Source organism: Nyctereutes procyonoides, unplaced genomic scaffold, assembly GCF_905146905.1.
Source record: "Nyctereutes procyonoides isolate TBG_1078 unplaced genomic scaffold, NYPRO_anot_genome, whole genome shotgun sequence".
Classification (NCBI taxonomy): Eukaryota; Metazoa; Chordata; class Mammalia; order Carnivora; family Canidae; genus Nyctereutes; species Nyctereutes procyonoides.
This window is the reverse complement of record NW_026575133.1, coordinates 58,997,863-59,025,194: the sequence shown is the minus strand read 5'-3', so window position 1 is coordinate 59,025,194 and position 27,332 is coordinate 58,997,863. Positions and strand designations below refer to the sequence as shown.

At 45.5% G+C, this 27,332-nt stretch overlaps 1 protein-coding gene across 4 annotated transcripts in view; it reads right to left on the bottom strand.

Annotated features, from left to right (window-relative positions):
- Positions 1-9,085: 9,085 nt before the first annotated feature.
- Positions 9,086-27,332, bottom strand: part of GATA4 (GATA binding protein 4) — an 85,221-nt gene continuing 66,974 nt past the window's right edge. For all 4 annotated transcript variants that reach the window (XM_055300061.1, XM_055300062.1, XM_055300060.1 and 1 more), the window contains exons 3-7: positions 19,477-19,643; positions 18,093-18,218; positions 14,213-14,300; positions 12,336-12,484; positions 9,086-10,924 (exon numbers count right to left, since the gene is read on the bottom strand). In XM_055300061.1, the coding sequence (XP_055156036.1) occupies positions 10,742-10,924; positions 12,336-12,484; positions 14,213-14,300; positions 18,093-18,218; positions 19,477-19,643 (713 nt within the window). In that variant the 3' untranslated portion in view covers positions 9,086-10,741. The remainder of the gene's footprint in view (positions 10,925-12,335; positions 12,485-14,212; positions 14,301-18,092; positions 18,219-19,476; positions 19,644-27,332) is intronic.

Sequence of the window (27,332 nt, the reverse complement as noted above, 5' to 3'; positions counted from 1 at the left end):
GAAGTTCCTGAATAGGAGAACTTTGGGTGCTTCGGGCGAAGTCTCTGAGTTGATTTGGAAGGCTTCCAAGCTCAGGTCATTTTGGAAAGGAAACAGGTTGTCAAGAAGTTCTCGTGAAATGTTTGAAGAGTGGGGTCTTTCCCTTTCACTATTTGAACAGTGTTACTTGATTTTGCCATAAGCAAATTTTGCTTTAAAAAATAGTGTTTAAATTTTTGTTTCATAGCGTAATAAAGATAAAACGGTAGACTCTTTAAAATATATATATATATATATGTGCTCCATTGTTAGTTCTCCAAAGAGAGTGGGGAGCCAGCACTTTCCAAGAAGACAACAGGGAGGTTTGGGGAAGTGCCAGCGCAGGTGTTCTGGAAACTGTCCAGGATAGCAGGCAGTCCTGAGAAGGACGTGGCCAGCAGAGGAGACAGGCTGTGTCCTGCTGATCAGGAGGTAGCAGTACAGGTGGCCTTATACTAAAGGAATAGGGCAGGAAGTGAGGGGAGGAAGGCTACGAAAGCTTGGGATACTGATGTTCCTCAGCACAGCGGGACCCTGGAGACAAAGGGGATGAGGTTTGCAGATGCTGAGTTTCCAGGACAGATCCCCTGAGAACCTTCTAGTGTCCCTCTTTCTATATTTGGCCTCTTCTGGAGAATAACATCCCCACCAAGATGTCTCTGGACATCCCCTACCTGCTGTAGGATTAGGTGTACACAAATGGTAGCTTCTGGAGCCCCTAAGTCCCCATTCTCTAGACCCTGACTGAGCTGGGAAGGAAGCCAGAGCCACAATCGTCGTCTCACCTCTTGAAATGAATGCCTGATGCCTAAGAAGGCTCTGCTGAGGCTAAAGGACTATAGAGTTAAGAAACCAAATGATTCACAGCTTGACTTTGTCATTTATAATAACAACTACTTGCTGAGCACATACTATGCAGGTCAAGTAGCTGCTCAACTGCACTGCTGTAAGGTCTTTGATATACTGCCTCTTTGTTAGCTATGGGAAGACAAGCAAGCCAATCTCTCTGAAGCTATTCATATTTGAGATACATATGGCTTTATTATGGAAATATAAAGCAGGGTTTCTTAAACTTTAATATGCCTATGAATCCCCTGAGAATCTTATTTAAATAAAGATCCTGACTCAGGTTTCTAGCAGGCGGCCCAAGATTTTGCCTTTCCCACAAGCTCCCAGATGCTGCTGGTCCAGAGACCACACTTGGAGCAGCAAGGACTTAGAGCACAGTGCTTAAGCACTCAATCATAAATATTCTTTGAAAGAATGATTAAATGAGATATTAGATGCAAAACACTCATAAACTGTAAAGTGCTGTGCAAGTGTATGTAATCCTCATTCTAAGAAAATAAGACTGGGGATGGAGAACCTCCTTAAAGAGAAACTCTATAGAAGAGCAGTGAAGAATACTGTTTCTGCATCAGATGACAGGGGTCCAAATCCCACCACTTAGGGGGCAGAACTTCGGCAAGTAATTTACCTCTCTTATCTCAGTTTCTTCATCTGTAAAATGGAGTGAAATGCCTACCTCACTGGGCTACCGTGGGATTTACTGAAATGATTCACATAAGTCTCTTGGCACTGGGCCTGGCATAGAGTTTGGTATGTTTTAGTTGTTACCATTTGTCTCCTGGATTGGGGTCAACCCCACAGCCCACAGGAGCCTGGGTCTTGGAACCTTAGCTTTCTAATGGCCTTGGAACCAATTCCTCTCTCTTCCTTTCTGCTCCCTGATTTCTTCAACAAGATTAAATTTACAGTGATCATGAAAATCGATTAAAATACAGCTACCTGGGATCCCTGGGTGGCGCAGCAGTTTAGCGCCTGCCTTTGGCCCAGGGCGCAATCCTGGAGACCCGGGATCGAATCCCACGTCAGGCTCCCAGTGCATGGAGCCTGCTTCTCCCTCTGCCTGTGTCTCTGCCTCTCTTTCTCTCTCTCACTGTGTGCCTATCATAAATAAATTAAAAAAAAAAAATACAGCTACCTTGGGCGGCCTGGGATGCTCAGTGGTTTGGCGCTGCCTTCGGCCCTGGGCCTGATCCTGGGGACCCGGGATCGAGTCCCACGTCGGGCTCCCTGCATGGAGCCTGCTTCTCCCTCTGCCTGTGTCTCTGCCTCTCTCTCTCTGTGTCTCTCATGAATAAATAAATAAATAAATAAATAAATAAATAAATAAATAAATAAATAAATAAAATACAGCGACCTCATGGGGCACCTGGGAGGCTCAGTGGTTGAGCATCTGCCTTTGGCTCAGGGCATGATCCCAGGGTCCTGGGATCAAGTCCCACATCAGGCTTCCCACCAGGAGCCTGCTTCTCCCTCTGCCTATGTCTCTGCCTCCCTCTCTTGTGTCTCTCATGAATAAATAAAAATCTTTAAAAAATAAATAAAATAAAGTACAGCTATCTCAAAGACAGAAGAAAAAAAAGGAAGTGAAGGAGAAAACCAGTAGTATCTGGTGAGGAATCCTATTGCCAATAAGAGAGTTTGGGGAATCTGAACCATAGCAAGGGGATTTTACATGTCTCTACAGGCATACTAGGTTTGTGACCTTCAGTGAGTTACTTAAAATCCATGAGCTATAACTTCTTCATGTTCAAAACATCACTGTGAGGATATATATACATTTCAATGTGGATATATAAAGCTGCTAGCGGAGTCTGACATGCAGTAGTGCTCAATCCACAGTAGGTACTTTTTTTTTTTTCTCAAGATTTATTTATTTTTTCATGATAGACGTAGAGAGAGAGAGAAAGAGGCAGAAACACAGGAGGAGGGAGAAGCAGGCTCCATGCCGGGAGCCCGATGCGGGACTCCATCCCAGGGCTCCAGGATCACGCCCTGGGCCAAAGGCAGGCACTAAACCTCTGAGCCACCCAGGGATCCCCAGTAGGTACTTTTTTTAGCAGAATTTCCAGGTGGCCACAGGACAGGAGGACGCTGGTGCCCCCGCATGGTGAGTGCATTAACTGCAAGGGCAGGACCTGGATGCCACTCTCAGAGCCTCCGTTGAGGGTAGTGTTGGGAGTGTCATGCCTCATGTCCTCATGCCAGCTCCATGGCTTTAGGCCAGTTCCCTCAACAGTGGAGGGACAGGAGGATTGGACCAGATGATCCCTGAGCCCCCTCATGATCTGTAAGTGAGTCAGGCATGGTCTCCCAATCAAGTATCCTTTTTCCTAATGGGGTTTGGTTTTCTTACAGTTTGACTCTCCCAGGCCAGCTATTGGAAACCTTAGCAATACTAACTTCCCCAGATCCTCAGCAGCTTGTGTCTGGTAACCCCACTGTATGACCCAAGACTCCAGACCGATATCCTGGAGTTCCAGGAAGAAGCTACCTGGAATTCCTCAGTTCTGTCCTTGTGCGAACAGCTGGATTTTAGGCTGAGGACCTCCGGGGAGCCTGGAGCAGCACCAGGGGCCCTGATACCTGCCCGGGATTGTTCGATTGCTTGACTTCATAGCTTAAATGGGAAGATTTACTCTGAGCTTATTTGTCCTACCAAGTGCCAGGACACCCTAGATGGAGCTGACCTGGTCAGTTTAATCAACAGAGCCTGGCAGCACTGACTAAACCAGAGTCTTGAGAGCAGTTCTTAACCTAGGGTGTATGGAGAAGTTTCCAGAGCTCATAAAACCCCTAAAATGGTCAATAGTGTGCAAAATCTCAGGGTATGGGTACCTTTCTGGGGAAGCGGATCTTTTATTTATTAAATATATTTTCAGAGGTGTCTGTGACCCCTAAAAACCACTGCCCCAAATTGCAGAAATGACTTACTTAGAATGTTCTCTATGCAGGACCCTGCGGGAAGCCTCAAAAGTGTGTTCCAGTTCCGCAAACTGTGATCCCTCTCAAACCTCTTCATTGGAGCTGGGTACTGGGCATAGACACCAATGTCATTTGACGGATTTAAAAAAACTCACAGGAACTAATGCATAGCATGCTTTCCTCTGCAGCGTGGCAGCCACAGAAGACCTGAAATTGTTTCCCATTCCCCTGCTTCGTTTGCTGGAATCACCTTTCAGAGTCTACAGAACATTCCTCAATAGCTCTTCACTAATGACAAATTCCTACCCTTATAAGGGGCATTTAGAAAGGACTGGTGACAAATATTGGTCAGGTGATGTAATTCTACTTGGGGCCCCAAACTAAAGAAGCAATACGCCTGCTTCTCTTAGGTTGACATAAGCAGGTTCTGGATGGCATCTAAAGGGAGTTCCAACATATGTTTTTGCAGTGGCTGCAACATTAGAATAAGTAGTCTCCAAGGTGGCTATTTTGTGAGACAATATTGAATGTATAGCTTCTGAAACATTTTTAAAGCTCATTTTTTAGGTCACCAAAAAAGGGCACAGTTTTCCATTTAAAGAACATCAATCTGGAGTCTCCAGAAGGAGCATTTCCAAATATTGGGAGCCATACCAAGAAAAGTATGTAAGATTGAAAGAGAGGTGGGGCACATAGGTGGCACAGTAAATTAAACGTCTGCTTTTGGCTCCGGTCATGATCTCAAGGTCCTGGATGGAGCCCCCTGTCATGCTCCCCCCTTGGTGGGGAGTCACTTCTCCCTCTCCCTCTGCCCCTCTCCTACTTGTGCTCTTTCTCTCAAATAAAATCTTAAAAAAAAAAAAAAAAAGATTGAGAGAGTTGAGCCATTTTCTTATTTCAGAGCTGTTGGCCCAAAGTCCTGGATGCTAGATCTAATTCAGTGTGTCTCTAGGGAATGATGTCTTTGTGTCTTTTTCCAGCCATCCTCACAACATGACAAAAGATAATATAGCTTGTATTCCTTGTGTGATACCAGATCTGGCAAGGACAATTTCAGATTATTGGAGCTATCATGACTGTGTAAAACTCAAAGGGACTTTATTTTTTTTTTTTAATTTTTTTTTATTATTTATTTATGATAGTCATACAGAGAGAGAGAGAGAGGCAGAGACACAGGCAGAGGGAGAAGCAGGCTCCATGCTACCGGGAGCCTGACGTGGGACTCGATCCCGGGTCTCCAGGATCGCGCCCTGGGCCAAAGGCAGGCGCCAAACCGCTGCGCCACCCAGGGATCCCTCAAAGGGACTTTAAAGATCCCCTAGGTCCAAAACATTTTATAGATACAGATACTGAGATGAAGAGCATTTTGATGAACTGCCCTAACTCATACTGCTAGGCAGCAGCCAGATCTGAACTACAGTTCTTAAATCTCGGATTCCGTCTTTGACTTCCAGTCTGGTAGACTTTTTTGTCTATCATGTACAGGACTCTGGTCCCCTTCTAGAGCCCCTGGGGCCCAGAAGTTCACTCAATAGGAACCCACAAGCCATTTTTAAATGGTCAAATATCTCCAAGGTAACCATCCAACTACTTGCCATACCAAGACCATAAAGCAAACTAAATTAAATGTCTTTGCCTTGGGTGGGAACTCAATCAGCTCAGTGTATCAACTATCCAGTACTTGTTAGCAGAGATTAGTTGTTACATTTTTGTTCTTTTTAAAATGGAGGTGTCACTTACATGTGGCTCTGATTTTGATCTAAGAAAAATGAGGAAAAGCCTAAATAATTTTAAAAATAAAACAATTTCCAAACATGAGAATTATGGCAGGGGACTTTGGCTGTGATAAGGCTGGAAGCCATATTAGGGAAATATGCAAGGTGAGCCGTACCAGGAAACTGCCATCAAGGATGTCACAGAGCCAGGGGGGAAATAGATTGAAAGTATTTCCCACCCACGTTGCTACAGCAATGTTGGGGGATTCTTTGAATAATACAGCAACACCTTCAGGATGAAAACACATTGTTCAGCGCAGAGGCCTGGTCCTATGCCTATTGAAGATTCTGTTATTTCAGTCTTTTCTTATCACATCTGTCCCCCATCCCAACTCAAACATCTCAGATAATCAAGAACCCTAGAAATAATAGATATTGTCAATTTTTTATTTTCTTGAGGTCTAAAGGAAAAGAACAAGAGAGGAATGATAAATCTAAATTTTTTACATCTCTAATTAGAATTCATTTCATTTGAGCAAATCCATCTTAAAGAAAAGGCCACAAAAGAGACTACAGTCATTGTAAGAGGGGTCTAGTAGTATTGTTTACTAGAACTATTGAGCTGCTTCTGAATTAATTCCTTGCAATCAGAGATTCACTGTTTCAAACCTGCCACTGCTCAGTGATTAGAACAACAGATGCCCCTATTTAAAAACCTTTTGTAAACCCAGGGTGGAGGCCTTAACATCTTGGTTTCTTGGGTGAAACAAGGCCACCATAGCTGTACAACAGAAGGCAATCACCAAAGAGTGGGGAGAGGAAGGGATGAAGCGTGCACATGTGTGTGTGTGTCTGTCTGTGTGGAGGGGAGGTGGAAGCAGAGGGGTCTCATTTATCACCCTTCACTCGGGAGGAGAAGCTCCCTTTTTGTGTCTATCTGACCTCCCAACCGGGAGGCTGGAACTACTTCTACAGCCTGAGCTCAAGAGTTCTGAGTGCCTTGAAGGCTTTTTCTGAACTCCTCTGTCCCTGGTGACCCCTAGCACCACTGTCAATCACTACTGTAAAATTGAGCCCACACCCTCCCAGCTTCAGCCAGAAGAGTGAACAAGCAATCCACAAACCTAAAGAAAACCGGACTTTGAAAAACAAGCTCTAACATCCTCTTCACTCGGATTATTAATTTCTCCCCTGTTACTGAATAGTCTGTTTGCAAGCACCATGCCACAGCTCCTGGAGGGAAGAGAAAAATCATCCTGGAGCCAGCGTGGTTTAGTATAGCAGCATGTCCCAGGAGGCTGCAGTGCAGAGGCCTCCATGGCTGAAATGAGAGAAGTGTCCAAGGGCAGAGAGACCTTGAGAGTTCAGGTTCCACTTCCCAGGCTAAACTTTGAAACTCTGAGGTTGGTCCTTGGTTATGGGATGACACATATTTGTGTTGTTACAGGAGATGGCATTTTGGAGCAAGGCAAGGATGTGACCTAAGGAGTAGCCCCCAATGTCAGAAAAGGATTAAAAAGCCAAAAAACAATCACCTCCACTCCAAAAGCAGCTTTCCAAATGGATATTTCTCATGCAGGCAGTTCAAGCGCGTCAAGCTCTGGAGGCTGGAGGGGTGGGAGGTTCAACCAAATAACCCATACCCTGCTTCATTAGGTGCACGTTCAGTGAATATAAACGTATATTCACTATTGTCATCCCAAGGCAAATATAATTGCAGCTAAATGTGTTACAACTCATTCCCTAAAGGCATTCAAAAATGTTCTCCAACTGTTTCATTTAAACTGTGCTTCAAAAGGTGTTGGCATAGCAAGAAGTGAAACGGAAGGAATGTGAAGCATTTCTTAACTTGGACACATACATTGTCTGCTTCACTCACTACATCAGGCCAGACTTTGATTCTAATGATGCCATCATCGCTTATGCCCCCTACAATCCTTTGACACTGGCCACTCCCCAACCCTCTGGGAATTGCATCTTTTAGAATATCCTATTTAATAGCAACTTGTCCCCTTCTGAGACGGGATGTGATTTGGGGAAGCAACCAAGTCCAGTGTGCAAGGAGGCTGAATCAAGCTTGATTATACCATCTGGGTTGAAGCCCAACATGACTATACGGAATGAGGATGATGTGAGGGTGTAATTCTGTTCTTTTTTTTTTTTTAATTTTATTTATGATGGTCACAGAGAGAGAGAGAGGCAGAGACACAGGCAGAGGGAGAAGCAGGCTCCATGTACCGGGAGCCCGACGTGGGACTCGATCCCGGGTCTCCAGGATCGCGCCCTGGGCCAAAGGCAGGCGCCAAACTGCTGCGCCACCCAGGGATCCCCTGTAATTCTGTTCTGAAAGCCATTCCTAAAGGGAAGTGGCAAATGTCTTTGGCAAAGACTTCATCATCAGAAAACATGTGCTTCCAAAGCCAGCATAAACCCTGGTAGGTTTTATTTGTTTTTGGACCTCCTTTGTTACTTGTAGTTGTTAGTTATCTGCTACGTGTCCTTCAGGATGGTAGCTTCATTTAGTAGGTTTAACTATTTCTTAGCAAATCTAAAAGCTTTTCTGATTTTACATAAAATTATGGTTGCCATAGGGTTTTTCCTTATGTGTCCAGAAATAATAGGAGTGCTGTGAAAGCTCAAAGGGCACCAGTTGCCTGTGGGTTTGGCAAAAGCCAATTGAGAACAGCAGGAAGCCACGGTGAACAGTTCTGAATGGGAGCAGGTTTGCTTGTCTGGGTCCCATCCCACAGGTACTGAGTCAGAGGGTGGACTCAGAACCACTGTCCCCACTCCTACCCCACTTTTAAAATGGAGCAATTAAGCAATTCTGTAGCATAAGCAGGTGAAGACAAACAGATAAAGGAGAAGTGTTCATCTCCTATCTAGAAGCTTGTTTGGATCAAACCATAAGGGAGAAGTGGAAGACGGCAAGAACAAGTCAGGGTGATCTTAAACCAGTACACATTTTAAACCAGGGGGGCAAAATAAATAAATAAATAAATAAATAAATAAATAAATAAATAAATAAATAAATAAAATAAAATAAAATAAAATAAAATAAAATAAAATAAAATAAAATAAAATAAAATAAAATAAAATAAAATAAAATGATAAGATAAAATAAAATAAAATAAAATAAAATAAAATAAAAAATAAACCAGGTGGGCTGGACAGACCACTGCCCTGTGATCTGCCTCATGCCCCAGCCCCTGCTGGCCTTGAAGGAAGCTCTAGAAATGCCCCTTCAGTAGGCAACAACTGTTGAGCCACAGGAACTTTAGTTAACAGCTGACCCAACCCTCTCTTAGGAAACAAAGGTCGAGAGGTTACCTGTCAAGGTCGCAAACTACTCAGTAGCGGGGCCAGGATAAGTGTTCTTTTCACTAGCCACCATCACATACAGAGGGAGTTTTGGCCAACTCATAAATGACTGAAGGGAGAAAACGATTTTATGCAGCCTGTGAGCAGATCGGCAAAGGGGCTTCCATGGCTAAGACAGCCTTGCAAGGGCAGCATCAAACCTCCCAATAATGACCTCTGAGGGAGGAGAAGGAAAAGAGGAGTACGGATAAATTTATTAGTTAAATACTGATTTTACAGCCATTTCACCTTAAGACAATGTTAACAGGTTTGTGGGTTAGGGAAGGTATATGAGGGTGGCCTTCATGGAAGAAAGCAATGTAAATGATGATTAAAACAGAATCTTGGTTTAAAAATATTCTCTGCTACAGCCAGTAGGATTTGGGGATCGGGAGCTGAGTATCTGGGTGGGGGAGGATGTAGTAGGGCCACAGTCAGCTATAGGTCTGTTGATGATGAGGACCAGGAAGGAGGAGTCTCGGTGAGCCCCCACATCACGGGCAGAGATGACAGCATGGAGAGAAGGCCGATTCCAGAATAGCACAGAGCCAGGGACTCCCTTAGGGGCCCCCCTCAGTGTCTTCTCTTAGGAGTTGTCGTCTTTCCATCTGAGTTTGGTTTTGTTGTGTTTGTTTGCTTTGAATTTATGTTGCAGGATCTCTAGCTCTCTGCCTCCGGGACAAGAGACTGGGGAAAAGATGCAGGTGCAGGTGCTCCCCACCCCTGGGATGACCTCAACCTGCTGGAGGACCGAGAGGTGGTGCATCTCCACAGACCAAAAGCCACGTCCACGAGGTCCAAGCGCAAGCGAGCCAGAATCCATGAAAAGCCCCTGCCCGGCCCCGGGGATGAGGTCCACCAGACATGCTCTCCTGAATGATCTCAAGGCTTAGAAGAGTGTCTGTCAAGCTTGCTTTAGCAGCAGAATCTTTTTTGTACTTCCTTGGGACCCGCCTGTGTGTGATGGGGTACACGAAGGATTTGGGGGGACAGTTGTGGGGGAGGCTGCTGTGTGGCTCAACTGCCGAGCTCTTGTTTTGCAGAGGGAGAGACATGTTCAGCTGAAGGCAGGGCTGAATCACTCATCAGCAGCAGGGATTTTTATTTTCAGATGCCTGGGGGGGGGGGGGGGCAGGGTCAGAAGGGGCTGGAGGTTCGAGCCATGAGCCCGGGGAAAGAAACTTGGGAGAGGCAAAGTTGCCAGGTCATGATTTTGCCACACCGTGCAGTGGGTGAGGCGGCCCTTTCCTTCACCTCCCCGTGAGGCTTCAGGAACATCAGGGCTACACCCAACGTTTCCGGAGTCAAGATTCAGTACTGAGGAATGCAAGGGGGTACCAAGCCTGAAGGGGGAGTGCTGGACGGGGCAGCAGCGGCCCGGAGGGGCTGTTTGCATCCACATGCATGTCACACAGATGTCCTGGTTCAGGCTGGACTGGGGGTCCCAGCACCTTGCCCCCTCCACCCACCCTCTGATCCCCAGTGCGGGGAACACCACAGAAAAACCAGTCCCTTAGGCCCCAGTGGTAGAAAGGTAGGGCAGAAGGACGGCTGTGTCTTGTGGGGGAGGGGTGAGGTGGAAAACTAGAAACAAGTCTCCTTCTTGCGTAAGGGACTTAAATGTGCTCCTCGTGAAGGGTGGTTTCTTTCAGATCAGAGTTTGGGCTCTTTCCAGTAGCCCACCCTTGCAAAGGCATCCGGTAAAATCCAACACCCACATCCCCTAACCGAACTGTCAACTTCAAGTTTCTTCCCAGTTGTTCTTCTGGAGTCATTCCCCGACAGAGCAGGCTGGCTCCCGGGAGCCCAGAGCCTCATCCCTGCCGTCCTCCAAGTCCCAAGTCCGTGCAGGAATCTGAGGAGGGAAGGAGGTGACATTATGCAGTGATTATGTCCCCGTGACTGTCAGCCAAGGCCAGGCTGTTCCAAGGGTCCTGCTTGGAGCTGGCCTGTGGCGACTGGCTGACAGAAGATGTGTAGCCTTGTGGGGAGAGCTTCAGGGCCGAGAGGACTGGGTGGATGGAGGGCCCGTGGCCAGACATCGCACTGACTGAGAATGTCTGAAAGCAAAAAGCACAAGATGAGCTCAAGGGAATCACTCCTGAGGGCTCAGGATGGAGGTCTGGGCTGGAGAGGGGATCACCATTACACAGGTGTCCCGAGCTGGCTCCCACCCCCAGGAAAGGGAGGAGAGGAGGGGGCTTGAGGACAAAGCAGGGTTAAGACACCAAGCAACACAGAGAAGTGTTTTTCCTAACCTCTGTGCTGTGGGATGTAAAGGGTCTGTGGGATTCATTTGCTTCTCTGAGCACTGGGACCCCATAGGTGTGTGGATATTCTGGTTTCTCAGAAGGCTCTGATGGCTACATGAGACATTTGCTATGATCTTATCACTGCCAGATCTCCATGCCCAGCCAGCTCTCCTGGCTTTATGGGACCAGCTTCTTTACCCTGACAGTAAAAAGCCCTTTATGGAGGCACCAGGATGGCTCAGTTGGTTAGGCATCTGCCTTTGGCTCAGGTCATGATCCCGGGGTCCTGAGATGGAGCCCTGCACTGGGCTCCCTACTCAGTGGGGAGCCTGCTTCTCCCTCTGCCTCTGCCCCCTGGCTCCTGCTCTCTCTCACATACTCTTTCTCTATCTCAAATAAATACATAAAATCTTTGAAAAAAAAAAAAAAGCTCTTTAGGATACAGCCTCCCTCAAGCACATGTGGGAGAACAGATCAGAATTAACTGGAAACAGTAACCAACCTTGGGACTATCCTAATCCCAAATATGGGAGCCAAAGAGGGAAGGGGTAGGGGAGTAGGAATGCCATCATATTTGGAAGAGGCAAAGGACGGTACTGCTGACCCATCTTCTGGACACATGATGGAAGCCAGACCTGTAGCTGACCCTCATTAAATGGCACCTTGCCTGTGACCTCCTTACCACCCCACTGCACCTACCCACTCTACCCTCTACAGTTTTCACACCTTTTCCCCAGCCAGGAGGGTCTTCTTCCTTCCCTTCCTCCTGTTGAAATCTATCTATCCTTCAAAGCCAAGGTCAAACCACCTCTCACTTGGGAGGCAGACTTGCCTAGAAAGCCCACGTGCCACCTTCTGCAGCCTGCTCCAGCTGTACCACCCTCCCCCAGTGCACACAGTTTGATTCAGCTTGTGGCTATGTCATAACACGTCCCTCCCCACTCCTTCTGTCCAAAGGTCCTGGCATGGAGGAGCTACTCAACATTTGTGTGTCCTAGTTGCATGCCCAAATCATTGTGACTTGATCAGATGTTCTGAAGCAGGCCCTCATTGGGTACAGTCCCCAATTTCAGGCAGGACCCCAAGGGTACCAGCAGCTCCTCCTGCCACCTGCTGGGGCCCAGCTGAAGCTCTTTTCCCATGCTGAGCCTGTCACTCGCTCCTTGGCAGTGTACCCTAGTCCCCCAGGCAGTCCTATGTCCCCGCCAAGGGGATATACCTGGGACATGGAGCTGCTGTGCCCATAGTGGGATGACAGCCCGGGCTCTGTCTTGATGGGGCGCATCTCTTCACTGCTGCTGGTGGCCGCGTTGCTGGAGTTGCTGGAAGCACTGCTGGCAGGAGGAAGGCTCTCACCGCCTGAGGGACCTGGAACAAGGCAGAGTCAGGACACCCAGACTAGGGGCAGGGGCAAATGGATGGCAGTCCTTTGAGACAGCCAGGGTAGGTCTATGCTAATGACTTTATTTATATTTGCTGGGGAGTGAAGCAGGGTCCTTCATCAGTGCTGGGCGGTGGTTCTCAAAATGGGAAAATTAAAATACCAGAATTTCAAGGGAACTCCTTCTATTGACAGGCTTGCCACCCCTTATTCCAAACCCTTGAGACCACACGTGTTTCTGGATTCAAAAGCTTTTAGATTTTAATACTGTATATTATAGAACACTTCCAATGGAGTCTGAGACGACACCCCATAATTAAATACATTAATTGTTGTACAGCTAAACATGTGAATCTCCACACATGGGAAAAATAAAGACTATAAATAGCCTGAGTCTGTTTAGATTAGGTTTTGCTGCCAAATATAGCTCCCTGCATTTGGAATTGTGGAGAGGGGACTGTTCACCTGAACAAATGCTTGCTCACCCTGTCACTGCAACATGTAAGGAGACGAAGTTACCTAGGGGAATGTGCTGTGCTTAGAAAACAGTGTGGGCACAGGCAGAAAGGCTGAGGACCACTGGTGTGAGACATGGACAATTTTAATGAAACATGCTGCCAAAAGGGGTAAACCGTTGTTGAATCTGGGAAAGGAGAACCTTGCTCGTGTTCTCAGGAGTGGAAAGGGGAAATGTATCTGTTTGTCATGCCTTAGATTAAAAGATAAGCTTTCCACTGGATCAGCTGATTTACTTTCTCTGCAATGGCAGCATTTCCCCCATGAAATTTTTAATTTGGTAACAGTATCAAGGGGGGAGTGCTCTTGATACAGGAGCACGAGTCATCCTCATTCTTAATCTAGAAACTGAGAAGGCAAAGTAGCATATGGGACAAAATATGGATCTGAAGTGTAAAAACTTGGGTTTTAATTCCAGGTCTAACCATTCTGAATCATTAACCTCTCTGAGCCTCAGTTTCCTCAGTAGTAAAATGGGGATAATGGATTGCATGGGGATCTTTAAGGACCAACGAGATACTAATTGAAAAGCAACTTTCTAAAATGTTAAGTACTAGGGTGCCTGGGGAGCTCAGTTGGTTAAGCGTCTGTCTGCCTATGGCTCAGGTCATGATCCCAGAGTCCTGGGATCTATCCCCATATCAGGCTCCCTGCTCAGTGGAGAGCCTGCTTCTCCCTCCCTCTCTGAACCAACTTGTGCTCACACATGCGAGTGCACTCTCTCTGTCAAATAGATAAACTCTTTAAAAATTTTAATAAAATGATGTTAAAAAAATACATGATGTTAACTGTACATTGGCTTACAAATCAAGCTGTTGTGAACAAGACTAATGGGGATCCTGTCCTCCTAGATCCCAGTTATCTCAGGGAGAACAGAAAGGAACTGAGCTCTTGAGATGGAGGGACGATAGTGTTCCTTTATCTTTCTGGCCCTCAACCCATCCAGCTGGCCTACTACCACCTTTGCAACTGGCAGTAATCATGCAACTTGAATTGCACCTGCTTCAAAAGTGCCTAAAATGTTGTATGATGGTGTTACTTTTCACCGGGTTTTCATTCTGTCCTGAATACCTGGGGTTGGACAATGCTATCAGACCTCAGTAGCCTGGGCTGGCCCACCTAATGAAGAATACATGATTTTCACATACTCCAAGGGCCACTGAGTTATTTAGATAATTACACACAATTCTTTTCCTCACCTGCTGGTGTCTTAGATTTATTAAGGTTCTTGGGCTTCCGTTTTCTGGTTTGAATCCCCTCTTTCCGCATTGCAAGAGGCCTTGGAACCTAGAGGGTTAAAAGTCAAAATATATGGTTTTCTACCTTGTACATAATCTGCTACAGTATTTAAATATGCACACACACTATGTGAAGGAAACATCTAAGCACTTCCTCTACACACCTTGGGGCTGGGACTGAATCAGCCCCTGGAACTCCTGCTGAGAAAGAAATCAAATATGTATTGAGCTCCTATACCACATGCTGTGTGTTACACTCACCCTGGAGAAATGGAGACTTAAAGACACTGTTCCTTCCCTCCAGAGTTTCACATTCGACTGGGAAAGACAGACAAGCAGGAAACAACCAGACTCATAAGTGATGTGGGAGAATGGAGAAGAACCACTAAACTCTGTCCTGGACTGGGTGGGAGGGGAAGTGGCACATGACCATATCAAGGAAGGCTTCGCTCAGGAGGTGATGCCTAAGTCGTGGGAGGTTGTCAAGTAGACAAGGGGCAGGCATTCCAGGCAGCAGGAACAATATTTGCAAAAGCCTTTAGTTTAGCAAAATAAGGACACTATAAAAATGGAAAAGGAGTGCTATTAATAAATATGCCAAGAAAATAGGCATTAACTGGGACAGTCCCAGTGAACTGAGATGTCAAGTCACTTTACTTAGAGGAGCTTTGCACTGCTCCAACTCTGGTTAGAGCCAATTGTGGTCTTTCCACAGGTGGTGGGGACCAATAAGAGATCATGTTGGGGAGACTGCCCTATGGCCAGGTCCTGACATACACTGTCCACGGACAACACTTTAATCATACTGATGTCTCATAAATAAGCAGTGACTCTCAGGTGTCACGCTCTTGAACCATTCCCAGGTGCCTAGACAACTGTCTGGGGAGTAGGCTTGCCGGGTCATCTTTCTAGTATCTTTTAAATATTGTGCCTTTTCCACCACATCTGGTTTCTCTTAGCCCAGACCAACCAAATCTTTTGTCTCCTGTATGGGCCTAATAGAGGCAAAACCCGAAACACTGAAGGAAAAGTAGTAACCACTCCAGAGAATTAAACATGCAATGGTTAAGAGAGAAGTGCAGCAGATCAGCTGAACTCGAACCTGCCTTCTGGTCTGCTGAGAGTCAGATCCAACAGCGTTCCCACCTTTGTAGGTAAGTTTCCACTCCTTGGTCCAACCTCCGACTCTGACTATGACCCACCTGAAGCCCATCCTGACCTCATAAGAATACAGCCCTCATGTTTATCCCTACCAACCTCAGTACTAAAATAATCATGGTAGGGGCACCTGGGGGCACTTAGTCAGTTAAGCATCTGCCTTCAGCTCAGGTCATGATCTCAGGGTCCTGGGATTGAGTCCCACAACAGGCTTCCTGCTCAGTGAAGAGCCTACAAGAGCCTACTTCTCCTTCTCCCCCACCCTTTGTGCTCTTTCTCAAATAAATCAATGAAATCTTTTAAAAAATTAATTAAAAAATAAAACTAAAAATTTTGGTAAAATATACATTAAATTTGCCATCTTAATCCTTTGCAGTGTTAACTATATTCACATTTTTGTGCAACCACCACCACCATTGTCTCCAGAACACTTCTCATCTTGCAAAATTGAAACTCTGTACCCATTAATACTAACTCTCCATTTCCCCCTCCTCCAGCCCTTGGCAGCCACCATTCTTTCTGTCTCTATGGGTTTGATTAGTCTAGGGGCCTCCTATAAGTAGAATCATTTGAGACTTGTCCTTTTGTGATTGACTTCTTTCACTTAGCATAATGACTTCAAGGTTTATCTATCTGGTACTATGTGTCAGAATTTACTTGCCTTTAAAGGCTGAGTAGTAGTCCATTGCATGGACAGACCACATTTTGCTTACTCAACCATCGGCACTTGGGTTGCTTTCACCTTAGGCTGTTGTGAATAATGCAGCTGTGGACATAAGGACACAAATATCTGTTCAAGCCTCTGCTTTCAATCATTTTTGGAACTACACCCAGAAGTAGGATTGTGGGGATCTTATGCTAATTCTATTTTTTAATTTTTTGAGAACACAATCTTTTTATTTTTAATTTTTATTATTTTAAAAAAGATTTTACTTATTATTCATGAGAGACACAGAGAGAGAGAGGCAGAGGGAAAAGCAGGCTCCCCACAAGGAGCCTGATGTGGGACTTGATCCCGGATGCACACTCCAAGCCAAAGGCAGATGCTCAACCACTGAGCCACCCAGGCGTCCTGAGAACATCATTTTTTTAATACCTGCTTAATATTCCTTTCTTGGTTTCTTCCATCATTACCCTATTGAAGAACAAGAGTTTCTTTAACCATTTTCCTACTGAAGGTTTTTTTTCCCTCCATTTTCTAATTACAGTGATTCACCAACATCCTTGATACACTTTTTTTTGCAGAAAGAAGTGTATTTTCTTATGAATGTTCATAACTATATTTTTTGGCTGCTTTTCTGTCTATAACAAGAAAACATGGTACATTTCTCATGGTGAACACTGAATAATCTACAGAACCTTTGAATCACTAGGGCACCTGGGTGGCTCAGCCCACTGAGTCTGACTCTTGGTTTCAGCTCAGCCATGATCTCAGGGTCATGAGATCGAGCCCTGCGTCAGGCTTCGCACTCAGCATGGAGTCTGCTTAAGACTCTCTCTCCCTCTCCCTTTGCTCCTCCATCCCCCTCAAATAAATTTAAAAAAGAGAATTGCTTAATCACTGTATTGTATATCTGAAACTAATACAACACCATGTGTTAACTACACTGAAATATTAAAAACTAAAAAAAAAAAAAGGAAGGAAATATGAAGAGTCATGAGACTAAGTTAGTAACACCCCTTCCACCTGACTGCCATCAATGGGGCAACTGCAGGACCAGTCTGTTATGTTTCTCACATTTTAAAACATTCTCAAACTGTGTGCACATGTACATATCTATACATTTATGTACTTGTGTATTCATCCATCCATCGATCCATCCATATCTGTATGCGTATTTAACACACCCTCACCCTCACAGTATGGGGTCATACTATGTATATTACTTTGCAATGTGCTTTTTTGCTACTCCAGGTCAAGATACATGCTCTTAGTATTTTTTAAATTTCTGCACAATATTCCACATCATACTATTACCATAGTTTAGTCAACCATTCCTTTATGAGGCTTTATGATTTCTTCTAGTTTTTGCCACTACAAATACTGCAGCAATAAACAGTTCAAACATCATTACATACCGATTCTTTTATGGTTTTATAGGCTAGTTTCCCAAAGGCAGAGCTGCTAAATCAAAAGATATGTGTTTTTTATCCTTAATAAGTACTGCCAGGTTAAGTTCCTAACAAATACTTGCAGTAATTCACATGAAAATCGATAACATATGAGAATATTCCCCCAAATCCATAGCAGCATTTAAGCATGCTAGCACCTGAGCTTGGATTTCCAGCCTCTAAGAATGTAAAAATAAACTAGTATTGTTTATAAGCTACTCAGTCTGTGGTATTTTGTTACAACTGCCCAAACAGACTAATACAGCCTATAAGGTCCCTTCCAAATCTAAGTATCTTTGCTAAGAAGGAAACAATGAGGGGCATGTGAGTGGCTAAGTTAAGTGTCTGCCTTCAGGTCAGGTCATGATCCCAGGGTCCTGGGATTCAGGGGGAAGCCTGCTTCTCCCTCTCCCTCTGCCTGCCCTCCCCCTGCTTGTGTGCTAGCTTGTGCTCTCTTCTTTTTCTCTGTCAAATAAAATCTTTAAAAAAGAAGAAAGAAACAATGAATTTGAATTTGTAAATGGGAAGGCAGGTGAGGCTCTCTCCCTTCCTGGGGCTAAGGGTTACTTACACCATGGAGCTTCATGTAGAGGCCACAGGCATTGCACACTGGCTCACCCTCAGCATTGCGGCGCCACAGAGTGGTGGTGGTGGTCTGGCAGTTGGCACAGGACAGGCCCACTCGGCGGGAGGCGGACTGCAACAGAGAAGACAGACCCATCAGGTCCAAGTAGAAGGCAAGTGCTGCAGCTTTTACTTCACTGGGAGCTCCAAGGGGCTGGCCCACCATAAATGGTTGACAAAGTAAGCTGTAAGAGCTCTGAATAAGAATCTCAGAGCAGCTGAGGTGCCTGAGTCTCCCTTCACCTAAGCCACTCCTGGGGGTGAATGAGAACAAGGATTTCAGCAGCAGGAGAAGTAGAGTGAATTCTAGTCCTAACTGGCATTGGTGGCATATCAGTCATTCATTAGACGAAGGGCCCTGGAGGCAGGAAAGCTTTTTTCCAAAGTAGAAAAAAAAAATGTAGGCTTCAGGTACCAAACAAGGTACCTGAAGCCAAGAATCATTGGAGAATCATTGTATTCAAGTGTCATCAAAAGCTGGATGGGCCTTGGGACCTCAAGAACGGTAAGCATCAGAATTTAATCCCTCTGTTCCTCTCTCCCTAGTATACATGAAAGCTAGTTTGTTTTAGTCAAAATTAAATTATACTAGAAAAGAACACAGGGCCAAGAACCAAAAACCCCATTACAAACTCCCAGCCATAGGGCTCAACACACTGCTTAATCTCCCCACTGGGCTTTGGGTTTTATTAACTGATCAGTTGAAAACAGGGTAAAGAAGAGTTTCCCTTCTTCATGGGGTTGATGTGAAAACAGGCAATGTCCAAGGCAAGCTGGACTGGGAACCAGGAAGCCTGGACTCTGGTTCTAGACAGGAGATTCAGTATCCATGTGACGACCATGGGCAAGGCAGTTAGCTTTGCTGAGCCTCACTTTTCACTTCTGCATAATGAAGAGGTTAACAGATTGTCTGGAACATCCTATAGCTCAAGGTAACCCTGAAGCTATGAGAAATTACTGTGTTGCTACCCACCCACCCAAACCCTCCACCCACACCTTCTTTTAAAAGATGACTTGGGGGTGCCTGGGTGTCTCAGTTGGTTGAGCATCTGCCCATGGCTCAGGTCATGATCCCAGAGTCTCTGGGTGAAGCCTTGTATCCAGCTCCCTGCTCAGTGGTGCATCTGCTTCTCCCTCTGTCCCTCCCCTCTCCCTTGACTTGTGCTCTCCTACTCTCTCTCAAATAAATAAAATCTTTTTTTTTTTTTTTAAAGATGACTTAAAATCCAAAATTCAAAACTCGGAAACTTCCCACCAGAGCACAAGCCCCGAAGCCAGATGCTGAAAGAAGGAGAGAAGGGTAGGCTTGAGCAGTCAGGGTACTTGCTTACCAGCCGGCGCTGAGGCTTGATAAGGGGCCGGTTGATGCCATTCATCTTGTGGTAGAGGCCGCAGGCATTGCACAGGTAGTGCCCTGTCCCATCACGCCTCCAGAGCGGGGTGGACATGGCCCCACAGTTGACACATTCTCTACCTTCTGAGAAGTCATCAAACATATCTACTGGGCAGAAAATAATACAGAGGATTAATTCTTTGTGCCTAGAAATCTTACATCAGAGAATCCAGAGGCCAAGGAAATAACACCTTTTCCTTGCAAGGAGTACAAGATGGATCACCAGGGGCTGCCTCCCTTTTCCTGATGCTGACCTCAACCCCTGGAGGCTCGGCTCACATGATCGTCAGGGGAAGTGGACATTCTTAGTCTTGGGTACCCCAGACATAGTAAGGCTCTCCCAGATCACGAGAAGAGTGAAAGTTGTGCAGCAACTACCAGCAGCCTGGATTTTAGGCCCTCTCTCTCCTTCAGAGCCGGTAACCCTGAGGTTCTCAACCAAAACTGACTTCTGCCCAAAACTTCTTTCTCTCTTTTTGCCCTTCAATATTGATATTCCCTTCCCCTTTCAATAAAAATACAAAAACCAAAAAAAAAAAAAAAAAAAAAAGAGAGAGAGAGAGAGAGAGAGATTTACTCTAGGAAAATTAGAAAATAAAATGTGTGTGTGGGGGGGTGCCTGGGTGGCTCTGTTGATTGAGCGTCTCTTTGGCTCACAGGTCATGATCCCTGGGTCCTGGGATCGAGCCCTGCAGGGATGGGCTCCCTCCCTGCTCAGTGAGGAGCCTGCTTCTCCCTCTCCTCCTCATTCATGCTCTATCTGTCTCTCTCAAATAAATAAATAAAATCTTAAAAAAAAAAACAAAAGAGAAAATGTGTAAAGAAAATACAAAGTCATATGTAATCCTGTGACTCCAAGATCACCAGCGTTATTAACATTTTGTTCCATGATGTCCTTTCCAGTACTTTATATGGTGACACATATTTTTGCTCAGTGCAGGTCAAGCTATAACATTTGAAGCCTTTTTTTTTTTTCATGTAATGCCAAGGCATTTTTCCACCTCAGAAATTCTTCATAAACTCATTTTAGCCTAATATGTTATCCCATCATATAAATGGGCCACCCTTTATTATCGTTAAACTTTTACTTAATCTCTACGCAGTTTCTGATTTTTGTTTTGTAAACACTGCTCGTTTTGTGTGCAAATCTTAGCATTTCTGCTTATTCCTTAGGATGCTCTTCTAGGAGAATTACTGAACCAAAGGAACTACAGTTTTTAAAAGTCTTTGAAATTTTCAAAGTACCCTGCAAAAAGCTGAAATTAATTTTCGTTCATTTTTGTCATTTCAATATATCTGTATGATATGCTGTTTCATAGTTTGACACTTTTCCTGCTTATTGGTACCTAAAATAAAGGTCCATATATTAAGCAACCGTGACTTAGAGTCACACACACTTCCATGGGCACACTGCCACCACCGACAATCTCCTGGACTCACTCATCCCCGCCCCCAACCCAACTGCTCCCCACCATCTTTATTGTCCAGGTCCATAGAATTTTCGAATTGAGAAATTTCACTCATGCCCATTTCAGCTGCCCTGGTGAGATAGGCTGGGCCAGATTTCTTATTCTCTATGATCTATATAATGCCTGGCTCAAAACTTTCAGAAGTCTCCCTGACTCCATGTATACTGCTTCCTGTTGCAAAAAAATATTTTATATCCCATCCAGATTTTATGTCCCTAAATGCAACTACCCTGGTGTTCAGATTATTCTTGTCCTACTACCAGAGGCAAGAGTGGATTCTTCTCTAATAATGAGGTGGGGGATATTTGGCAAGGAGAGGTTTTTAGAGTTCTCCCTCCACCAGGACCTAACCTTGGGTTTTAAGGTCACACATTCTATGGCCCAGCCACTAGCTCTAAAGGAACGTGGGCTGAAGAGTAGGATGGTGGGGGGCCCTCCCCTCAACTCTGGGTACACAAACAGTCATTTGCACCTGCAAACAAGTAGCTGTGTGTCCACACCGAGTCAACAATGTGCAGGTGTGAGGGGCTATTTGCTCAGGCCAGGGAGCTGAGCACACACCGGTCACAAGAGAGGCTATTTTTGCACCTGGGTCACGCTGAGAACCCTCTGGCAAGGTCACCGGCTTTCAGAGCTGCATACAAAATGACAACTCCCATTCCAGTTTGCGTCCCTGCGCCTGGGGGAGGCAAGGAATGAGCCCACATGCCACCCTCACCACCATCAGAGCCACCTCCACCTCCAAACTGGCAGATGCTGCCTTTGGTTTGGGCCACTCAACCCTGGTCCCTTTGCTAAGGTGTTCCCCAGAGGCCAGGGGAGTTCACGGAAGGACCTTCCAGCATATTGTCCTTCGGTTGGGTGTTGGCAGTAAACACTAGATGGCACTACAGCCTCAAATTTTAACCAAGACAGTATTCTAGCCTAAATCATGCTTGGGGATGGAGGACTGTTTCAGATCATGTTCCCAGTCCAAACCTAAACCTCTTATTCTAATCTAATTCTAATTCTAATTCTTATTGTTGTTGTTGTTATTATTATTATTGAAATATTTAAACACACTCAAAAGTGGAAGCACACTCCAGCTTCCAACAAATTGTGGCCCGCCTTGTCCGTGTATCTCTCCACCTTTCTTCTGTCTTGTATAACTGAAGAAAATCCCAGACATCTTACCATTTCATTCATAAATATTCCAGGATGTAGCTCTCACACTCTCACCTTTTAAAGACAGGCAAAACGGCCTCTTTCCTGTATTCTGGTTTATCTAAAGAAGCCTCCACAGACAAAAATCTTATAAGTTGTTCCTCTCTTTTGAAGGGGAGATCCCCCCTTCTCTTCATACCATTTTATATGCAGGAGCAGAATCTTATTGAAGGAGTCATCCTGGCCTTACTGAGACCCCAACACAAAGGTTTGCCTTAGAATGTCCTTCACACTTGCCTCACAGAATAGGTTACACATTCAAGACAATTATTTTACTGGCCAGGGAAAGGCACTGGAGGTTGGCAAGTAAGTATTTGTCACCAACAAATATTTACTGAGCATCTGCTATTTAAGCATTCTGATAGATGTCCCAGAAGCTAAGAGGGAACCTTATTCTCAGAAGGCCGATAACCTAGTTGGGCAAATTGAGTCAAATATCAATAATGAGTAACAATACTATTCAACTCATTTTCAGAACATACCTTAACCAAATTGGGGTTTGGATGGCAGATACTTCTCATCTAGGGTGCGAAGTGCAGAAGTCAGACCCAGATTGAAGGGTCAGTTGTTAACAGTAGCCAAAGAAAAAAACTACATAGGAAGTCAAAGCCATGCCTCCTAAAGGCGTCCTGTCAGATGATGTACCAAGTCTCTCTGCAGTCCACTGAAACTCCAAATCTACCAAGGTTTCCATGTTTTCTACCAGAATGTCTTGCCTTCCTACCTACTCAAATGTTATACTCAATAAAATGTTATAAAAGTTTGAAAGATTATTACAAAGACACTGTTAACAATCAAAGAAAATGTTTACCCCTCATGTTAAATGAAAAATGCAACACATAAAATGCCATATCCAGTCTTTTGACAGCTAAGGCCACCAGGAAGGAGTTTTTGTTAGGCTAGTTATTACAATGTAAACTTTTTTTTTTCTCTTCTTAAAAATGCCATTCTGGAATGTCATGGTTACCTATTTTTAAAAATCTGATAAAAATTTAAAACAAAAGCAAAAAGACTTTTGATCACCTTAAGTAGCTCCCAGTCTACTATGGGGGGATTATTTTATTCTTTTGTATCTCTCTCTCTTACACATACACACACCCCTACCTTGGATTGAAGAGAGAACGAAGTTCAAACCCTGCTGCTTAGCAGCCACTCTGCCAGAAGTGGGAGGTGATAGGCAGTGAACCCCACACCAGCACAAACATCTGGTAGTGTGAACCCTGGTAACAATCATCTCTTATTCCTTCATTAGAAATGCACTGGGTGGAACTTCCCAAAGGGCAAGTGAGCAGTGGCCTGAAGCCAGTTTCTAAGCCTGATTTCTAAGGGCACAGCTATGACCTTACGAAAAGCCACACCTATCCAGTGCTGGGCATCACAGGAATTGGTCCAACCACTTAGAAGGCAGTGGGAATCCAACACTCTCGGAAGTGGGTCAGCATTACCCCACACTGGAGAAAAGACTTGTAATAATAGTTGTAAAGTACTTTGCAAATAAGAGGAAAAACTCACAACAATGGCTGTAAAGTGCTTTGTAAACACCAAATGAGATAACAATGATGGATTATTGTTAGGTTTGGAGGGGTGGAGAGGGAGTGGGAGACCAGGGACAAATCTTGGTGCTGGGTTTTTGCAGGGGGATGGGATAGATAAAAGACCTAGGAGATTTGGGAATCTGACCTTTTCGCAAAACACTGGGGTAGTGCTCAGAATTGTAAATTGTAGCTCACTCTCAGACGTGGCCAATTTGGAGACTTGCAGGCAGTGAAAGGCGGTCAGTGCATACTTATGAGATCACGAGGCTGCTGCTAATGGGAAATTGTAATTAATGATTATTTTCACAATCAGAAACAGAAAATGAATTGGGTCCTTGCTAGGAAACGGGGATCTAACTCCTCACCTCCATCTATGACCTACTGAGGAAAACATTGTTTTAAAGAGAGAAGCAAACTGAGCCTGATTTTGAGGCATCCAATTTAGTAGGGATGTTCCTAGGGATTATGGCAGATTACTGCTACCCAAGTGCCTAAAAAGAAAAATGTGGGCCAGGAGGTTGAAGGATCACACCCCTGACTTCCCCACAGAGAACTAATGCAATCAAAGGCAAAGACTCCGACCTCTGCCCTGACCTGCTCCATCCATCTTGGGAAACCCACCCACAGGCAGGGCGAAGCAAGTCAGGGCTGGTGAGAGAGGAGTTCGGCTGCCTCCATTTTGACCTCAAACTTTTTAACTGGGATCTTCTTTCCAGCTTGTCTCTGGGCTCAGATGGGAGACCCCGAGGGCAAAGCATCCCAGTTAGGAATCAAAACTCCCTCACTTAAGGAGGACTACCCTGAGCCAGCAAGACCCTGCCCATGACTGACTCCAGGACAGTGATGGGTTTGGCTTTCACTGCCCACCTGCACGCACCCACGCGTGACTGCTCCACATTTCATTCCCCTTACGTAAACCTGGAAGTATTTTCTGACCTTCGGAGACAGTCTTTGAAATGCTAGTCCACTGTCTTCCCCGTGTTGGCCTCACTCAAAATAAATCCCTTTCTTGTTTCATCACCACTCCCACCTCTCTCTGCCTTTGGATTTTGTCAGCGGAGAGTGGTCAAACCTGGTCTGTTTGGGGGCCCAGAGCTAAGTGTTCTTGCATCCCTGTGCCCTGGCTACACTGGGAGAAGGAAAAGAGGAAAAAGGAGAGGACAAAAGTAGGAGGAAGAAGGGAAAGGAATAAGAGGCTGGGGTCATGGTTGGTGACACCTGTTGGGCACTTTCCAGAGAGCTGGATTTGTCTCCAGACTGCTGGGGAGCAAGCTCAGGCTGGTGGATGTGGCTGACGTGAATGCCAGCCCACCAGGTTGGTGCTACAGAGCCTGGTTACGCTCTGCCGTGGAGCCCCGCAGGCCTTCTATCTTTTGAGGGGCTGGCCCCTACTAGGGAAAAGTGGGTTTCGAGCCAGAGCCCATGCTGAGCCCTCTCCTTTGCCCTCAGAGGCTGACACCATCTGACCTTAGGCGCTCCACCAGTTCTGTGGAGGGTACTAGAGCCCAAATAATTGTCATGTGACTCCTCTACTGGCCCCTGTGGCAAGTGCTGGATGGAGAGACAGATAAGACAAAGCTGGGGCTAAATCCCTGCTCAAAGTTGTTTTGGTCTAACTCAAAACAGACGATGATATTATACGTGACAAATTGGGATGCCTGGGTGGCTCAGCAGTTGGGTGTCTGCCTTCAGCCCAGGGCATGATCCTGGAGCCCCAGGATCGAGTCCCACATTGGGCTCCCTGCATGGAGCCTGCTTCTCTCTCTGCCTGGATTTCTGCCTCTCTCTCTGTGTCTCTCATGAATAAATAAATAAAATATTAGAAAATAAATAAACGTGACAAATTGCAATGGCGCCTGGGTTCTATCACCTACCCCGACCCCTCCATCCTTAGCTGCACATCTTCAGTTGTCCTAGACCACTCCTCAATCCAAGTGGGGAGAGAAGACACACAAACACAATGGAAATTACCCGTGCTCTGGGCAGCTAAACTATTTGATGCTACAAAGCAGAGGCCAGAGGGGCTCCAAGGCCTGGGCAGTGAGAGAGGAGGTACTTGTCCCGAGACTTCCCCAAAGCCAAAGGGGCTTCAGGAACAAAGTTCCTAGCCCCACCCATGTGTCCCGTGCTGAACCCCAGCCCTGTGTCCCATCCAAAGTTCACCAGAGATTGTGCATGGATTTCCTGACAGCCCTGGATCTGTCCTCAGGGCTGGCGCCTGGGGTACAAGAAGCAAACAAATCCTGAGGTTTCTCTGGCAGCCTGAGCCTTCGGTCTTCTGGGCCTTGTCAGGCTTGCCCTGTGACAGGGACTGCCAAGGGGATGGTAGACATAGCTCAGGCTGTGTCCGGGCTGGCAGGGATTACGCACCTAATCTGAAAGCTTCTTGCAGCCACTGAAGAAGAGCAGTTGCCGCCAGGCCAGGGCCACAGTGGCCCAGCAGGGTCTGCGTCTGCCGCTAAAGGCCAAAATGGCGGCACCTCACAGAGATTATCGATTACATTCTGACTGCAGTTCTCTGGGATGTGGAACACTGTAGAATTGCACGAACAAGAAATGGAGGATAATCTATATGAAACATTGAGCGTGCTACATTTCTTAATAATCACTGAATAGTATGAGAGACCTTTAAACTTTTCTCCAGGTGAATACTGTCATTATACCGGAAATAAACTTTCACCTTCACACACATGCACATACACAAAAAACACTGGTGTTCATCTAGGAGACTGGCTTCAGGCTTAGGAGGAAAGTTAAAGAATGCGATTTAGGTTAAAAACAAAAACAAAAACAAAAAACACAAGGAAGCAAGAACATTTTGAAAGGAAGGAAAAAGCACCAAAAACAAGGGAGGAAGAGAGAAAGAGATAGCAAAGGGAAGAGATTGAAGAAGAAATGAGACTGGAGAAAAATATTTACAGCTTGTTGCCAAGAGTTGAAACCCACCAATATGCCAAGAGAAATTACAAATAACAAAGGGAAAGATGAGACGAAGGCCCCACTAGGTGACTGGCACACTGTCATTGAAGGGATTATGGAAAAAGTCAGCCATTTGTCTTTCCTTTCTGTGACCAACTGTCCCTCCCTTGTAGATCTACAAGCACCCAGATATCTGCCTCTAGTCCTTTCTGGTTTGTACTTCTAGCAGGGGCAGAGTGGGAAGTTAGCTCAGGAGGGCAGGCAAGAGAAGAAGGTTAACGTGGTCAACATGGCTCAGGAAAGATCTTGCCAAATAAACAGCAGAGCTAGAATTAGAAACCCACACTTCCTGATGAGTCTCTTAACTGGGCCCCGAATCCCATGAGCTTCAGCTCCTGACTTCACCATTCTGTTGGGGACACCCAATCCTTTCCCCAGTAGCAGACAGTGGCAACATGAGTAGTTCAAAAATCAGTATATGGGGCAGCCCCAGTGGCTTAGCAGTTTAGCGCCGCCTTCAGCGATCCTGGAGACCCAGGATCAAGTCCCGCGTTGGGCTCCCTGCATGGAGCCTGCTTCCCCTCTGCCTGTGTCTCTGCCTCTGTCTCTCTTTGTGTCTCTCATGAATAAATAAAATCTTTAAAAAAAATCAATATATGGAAGATAGT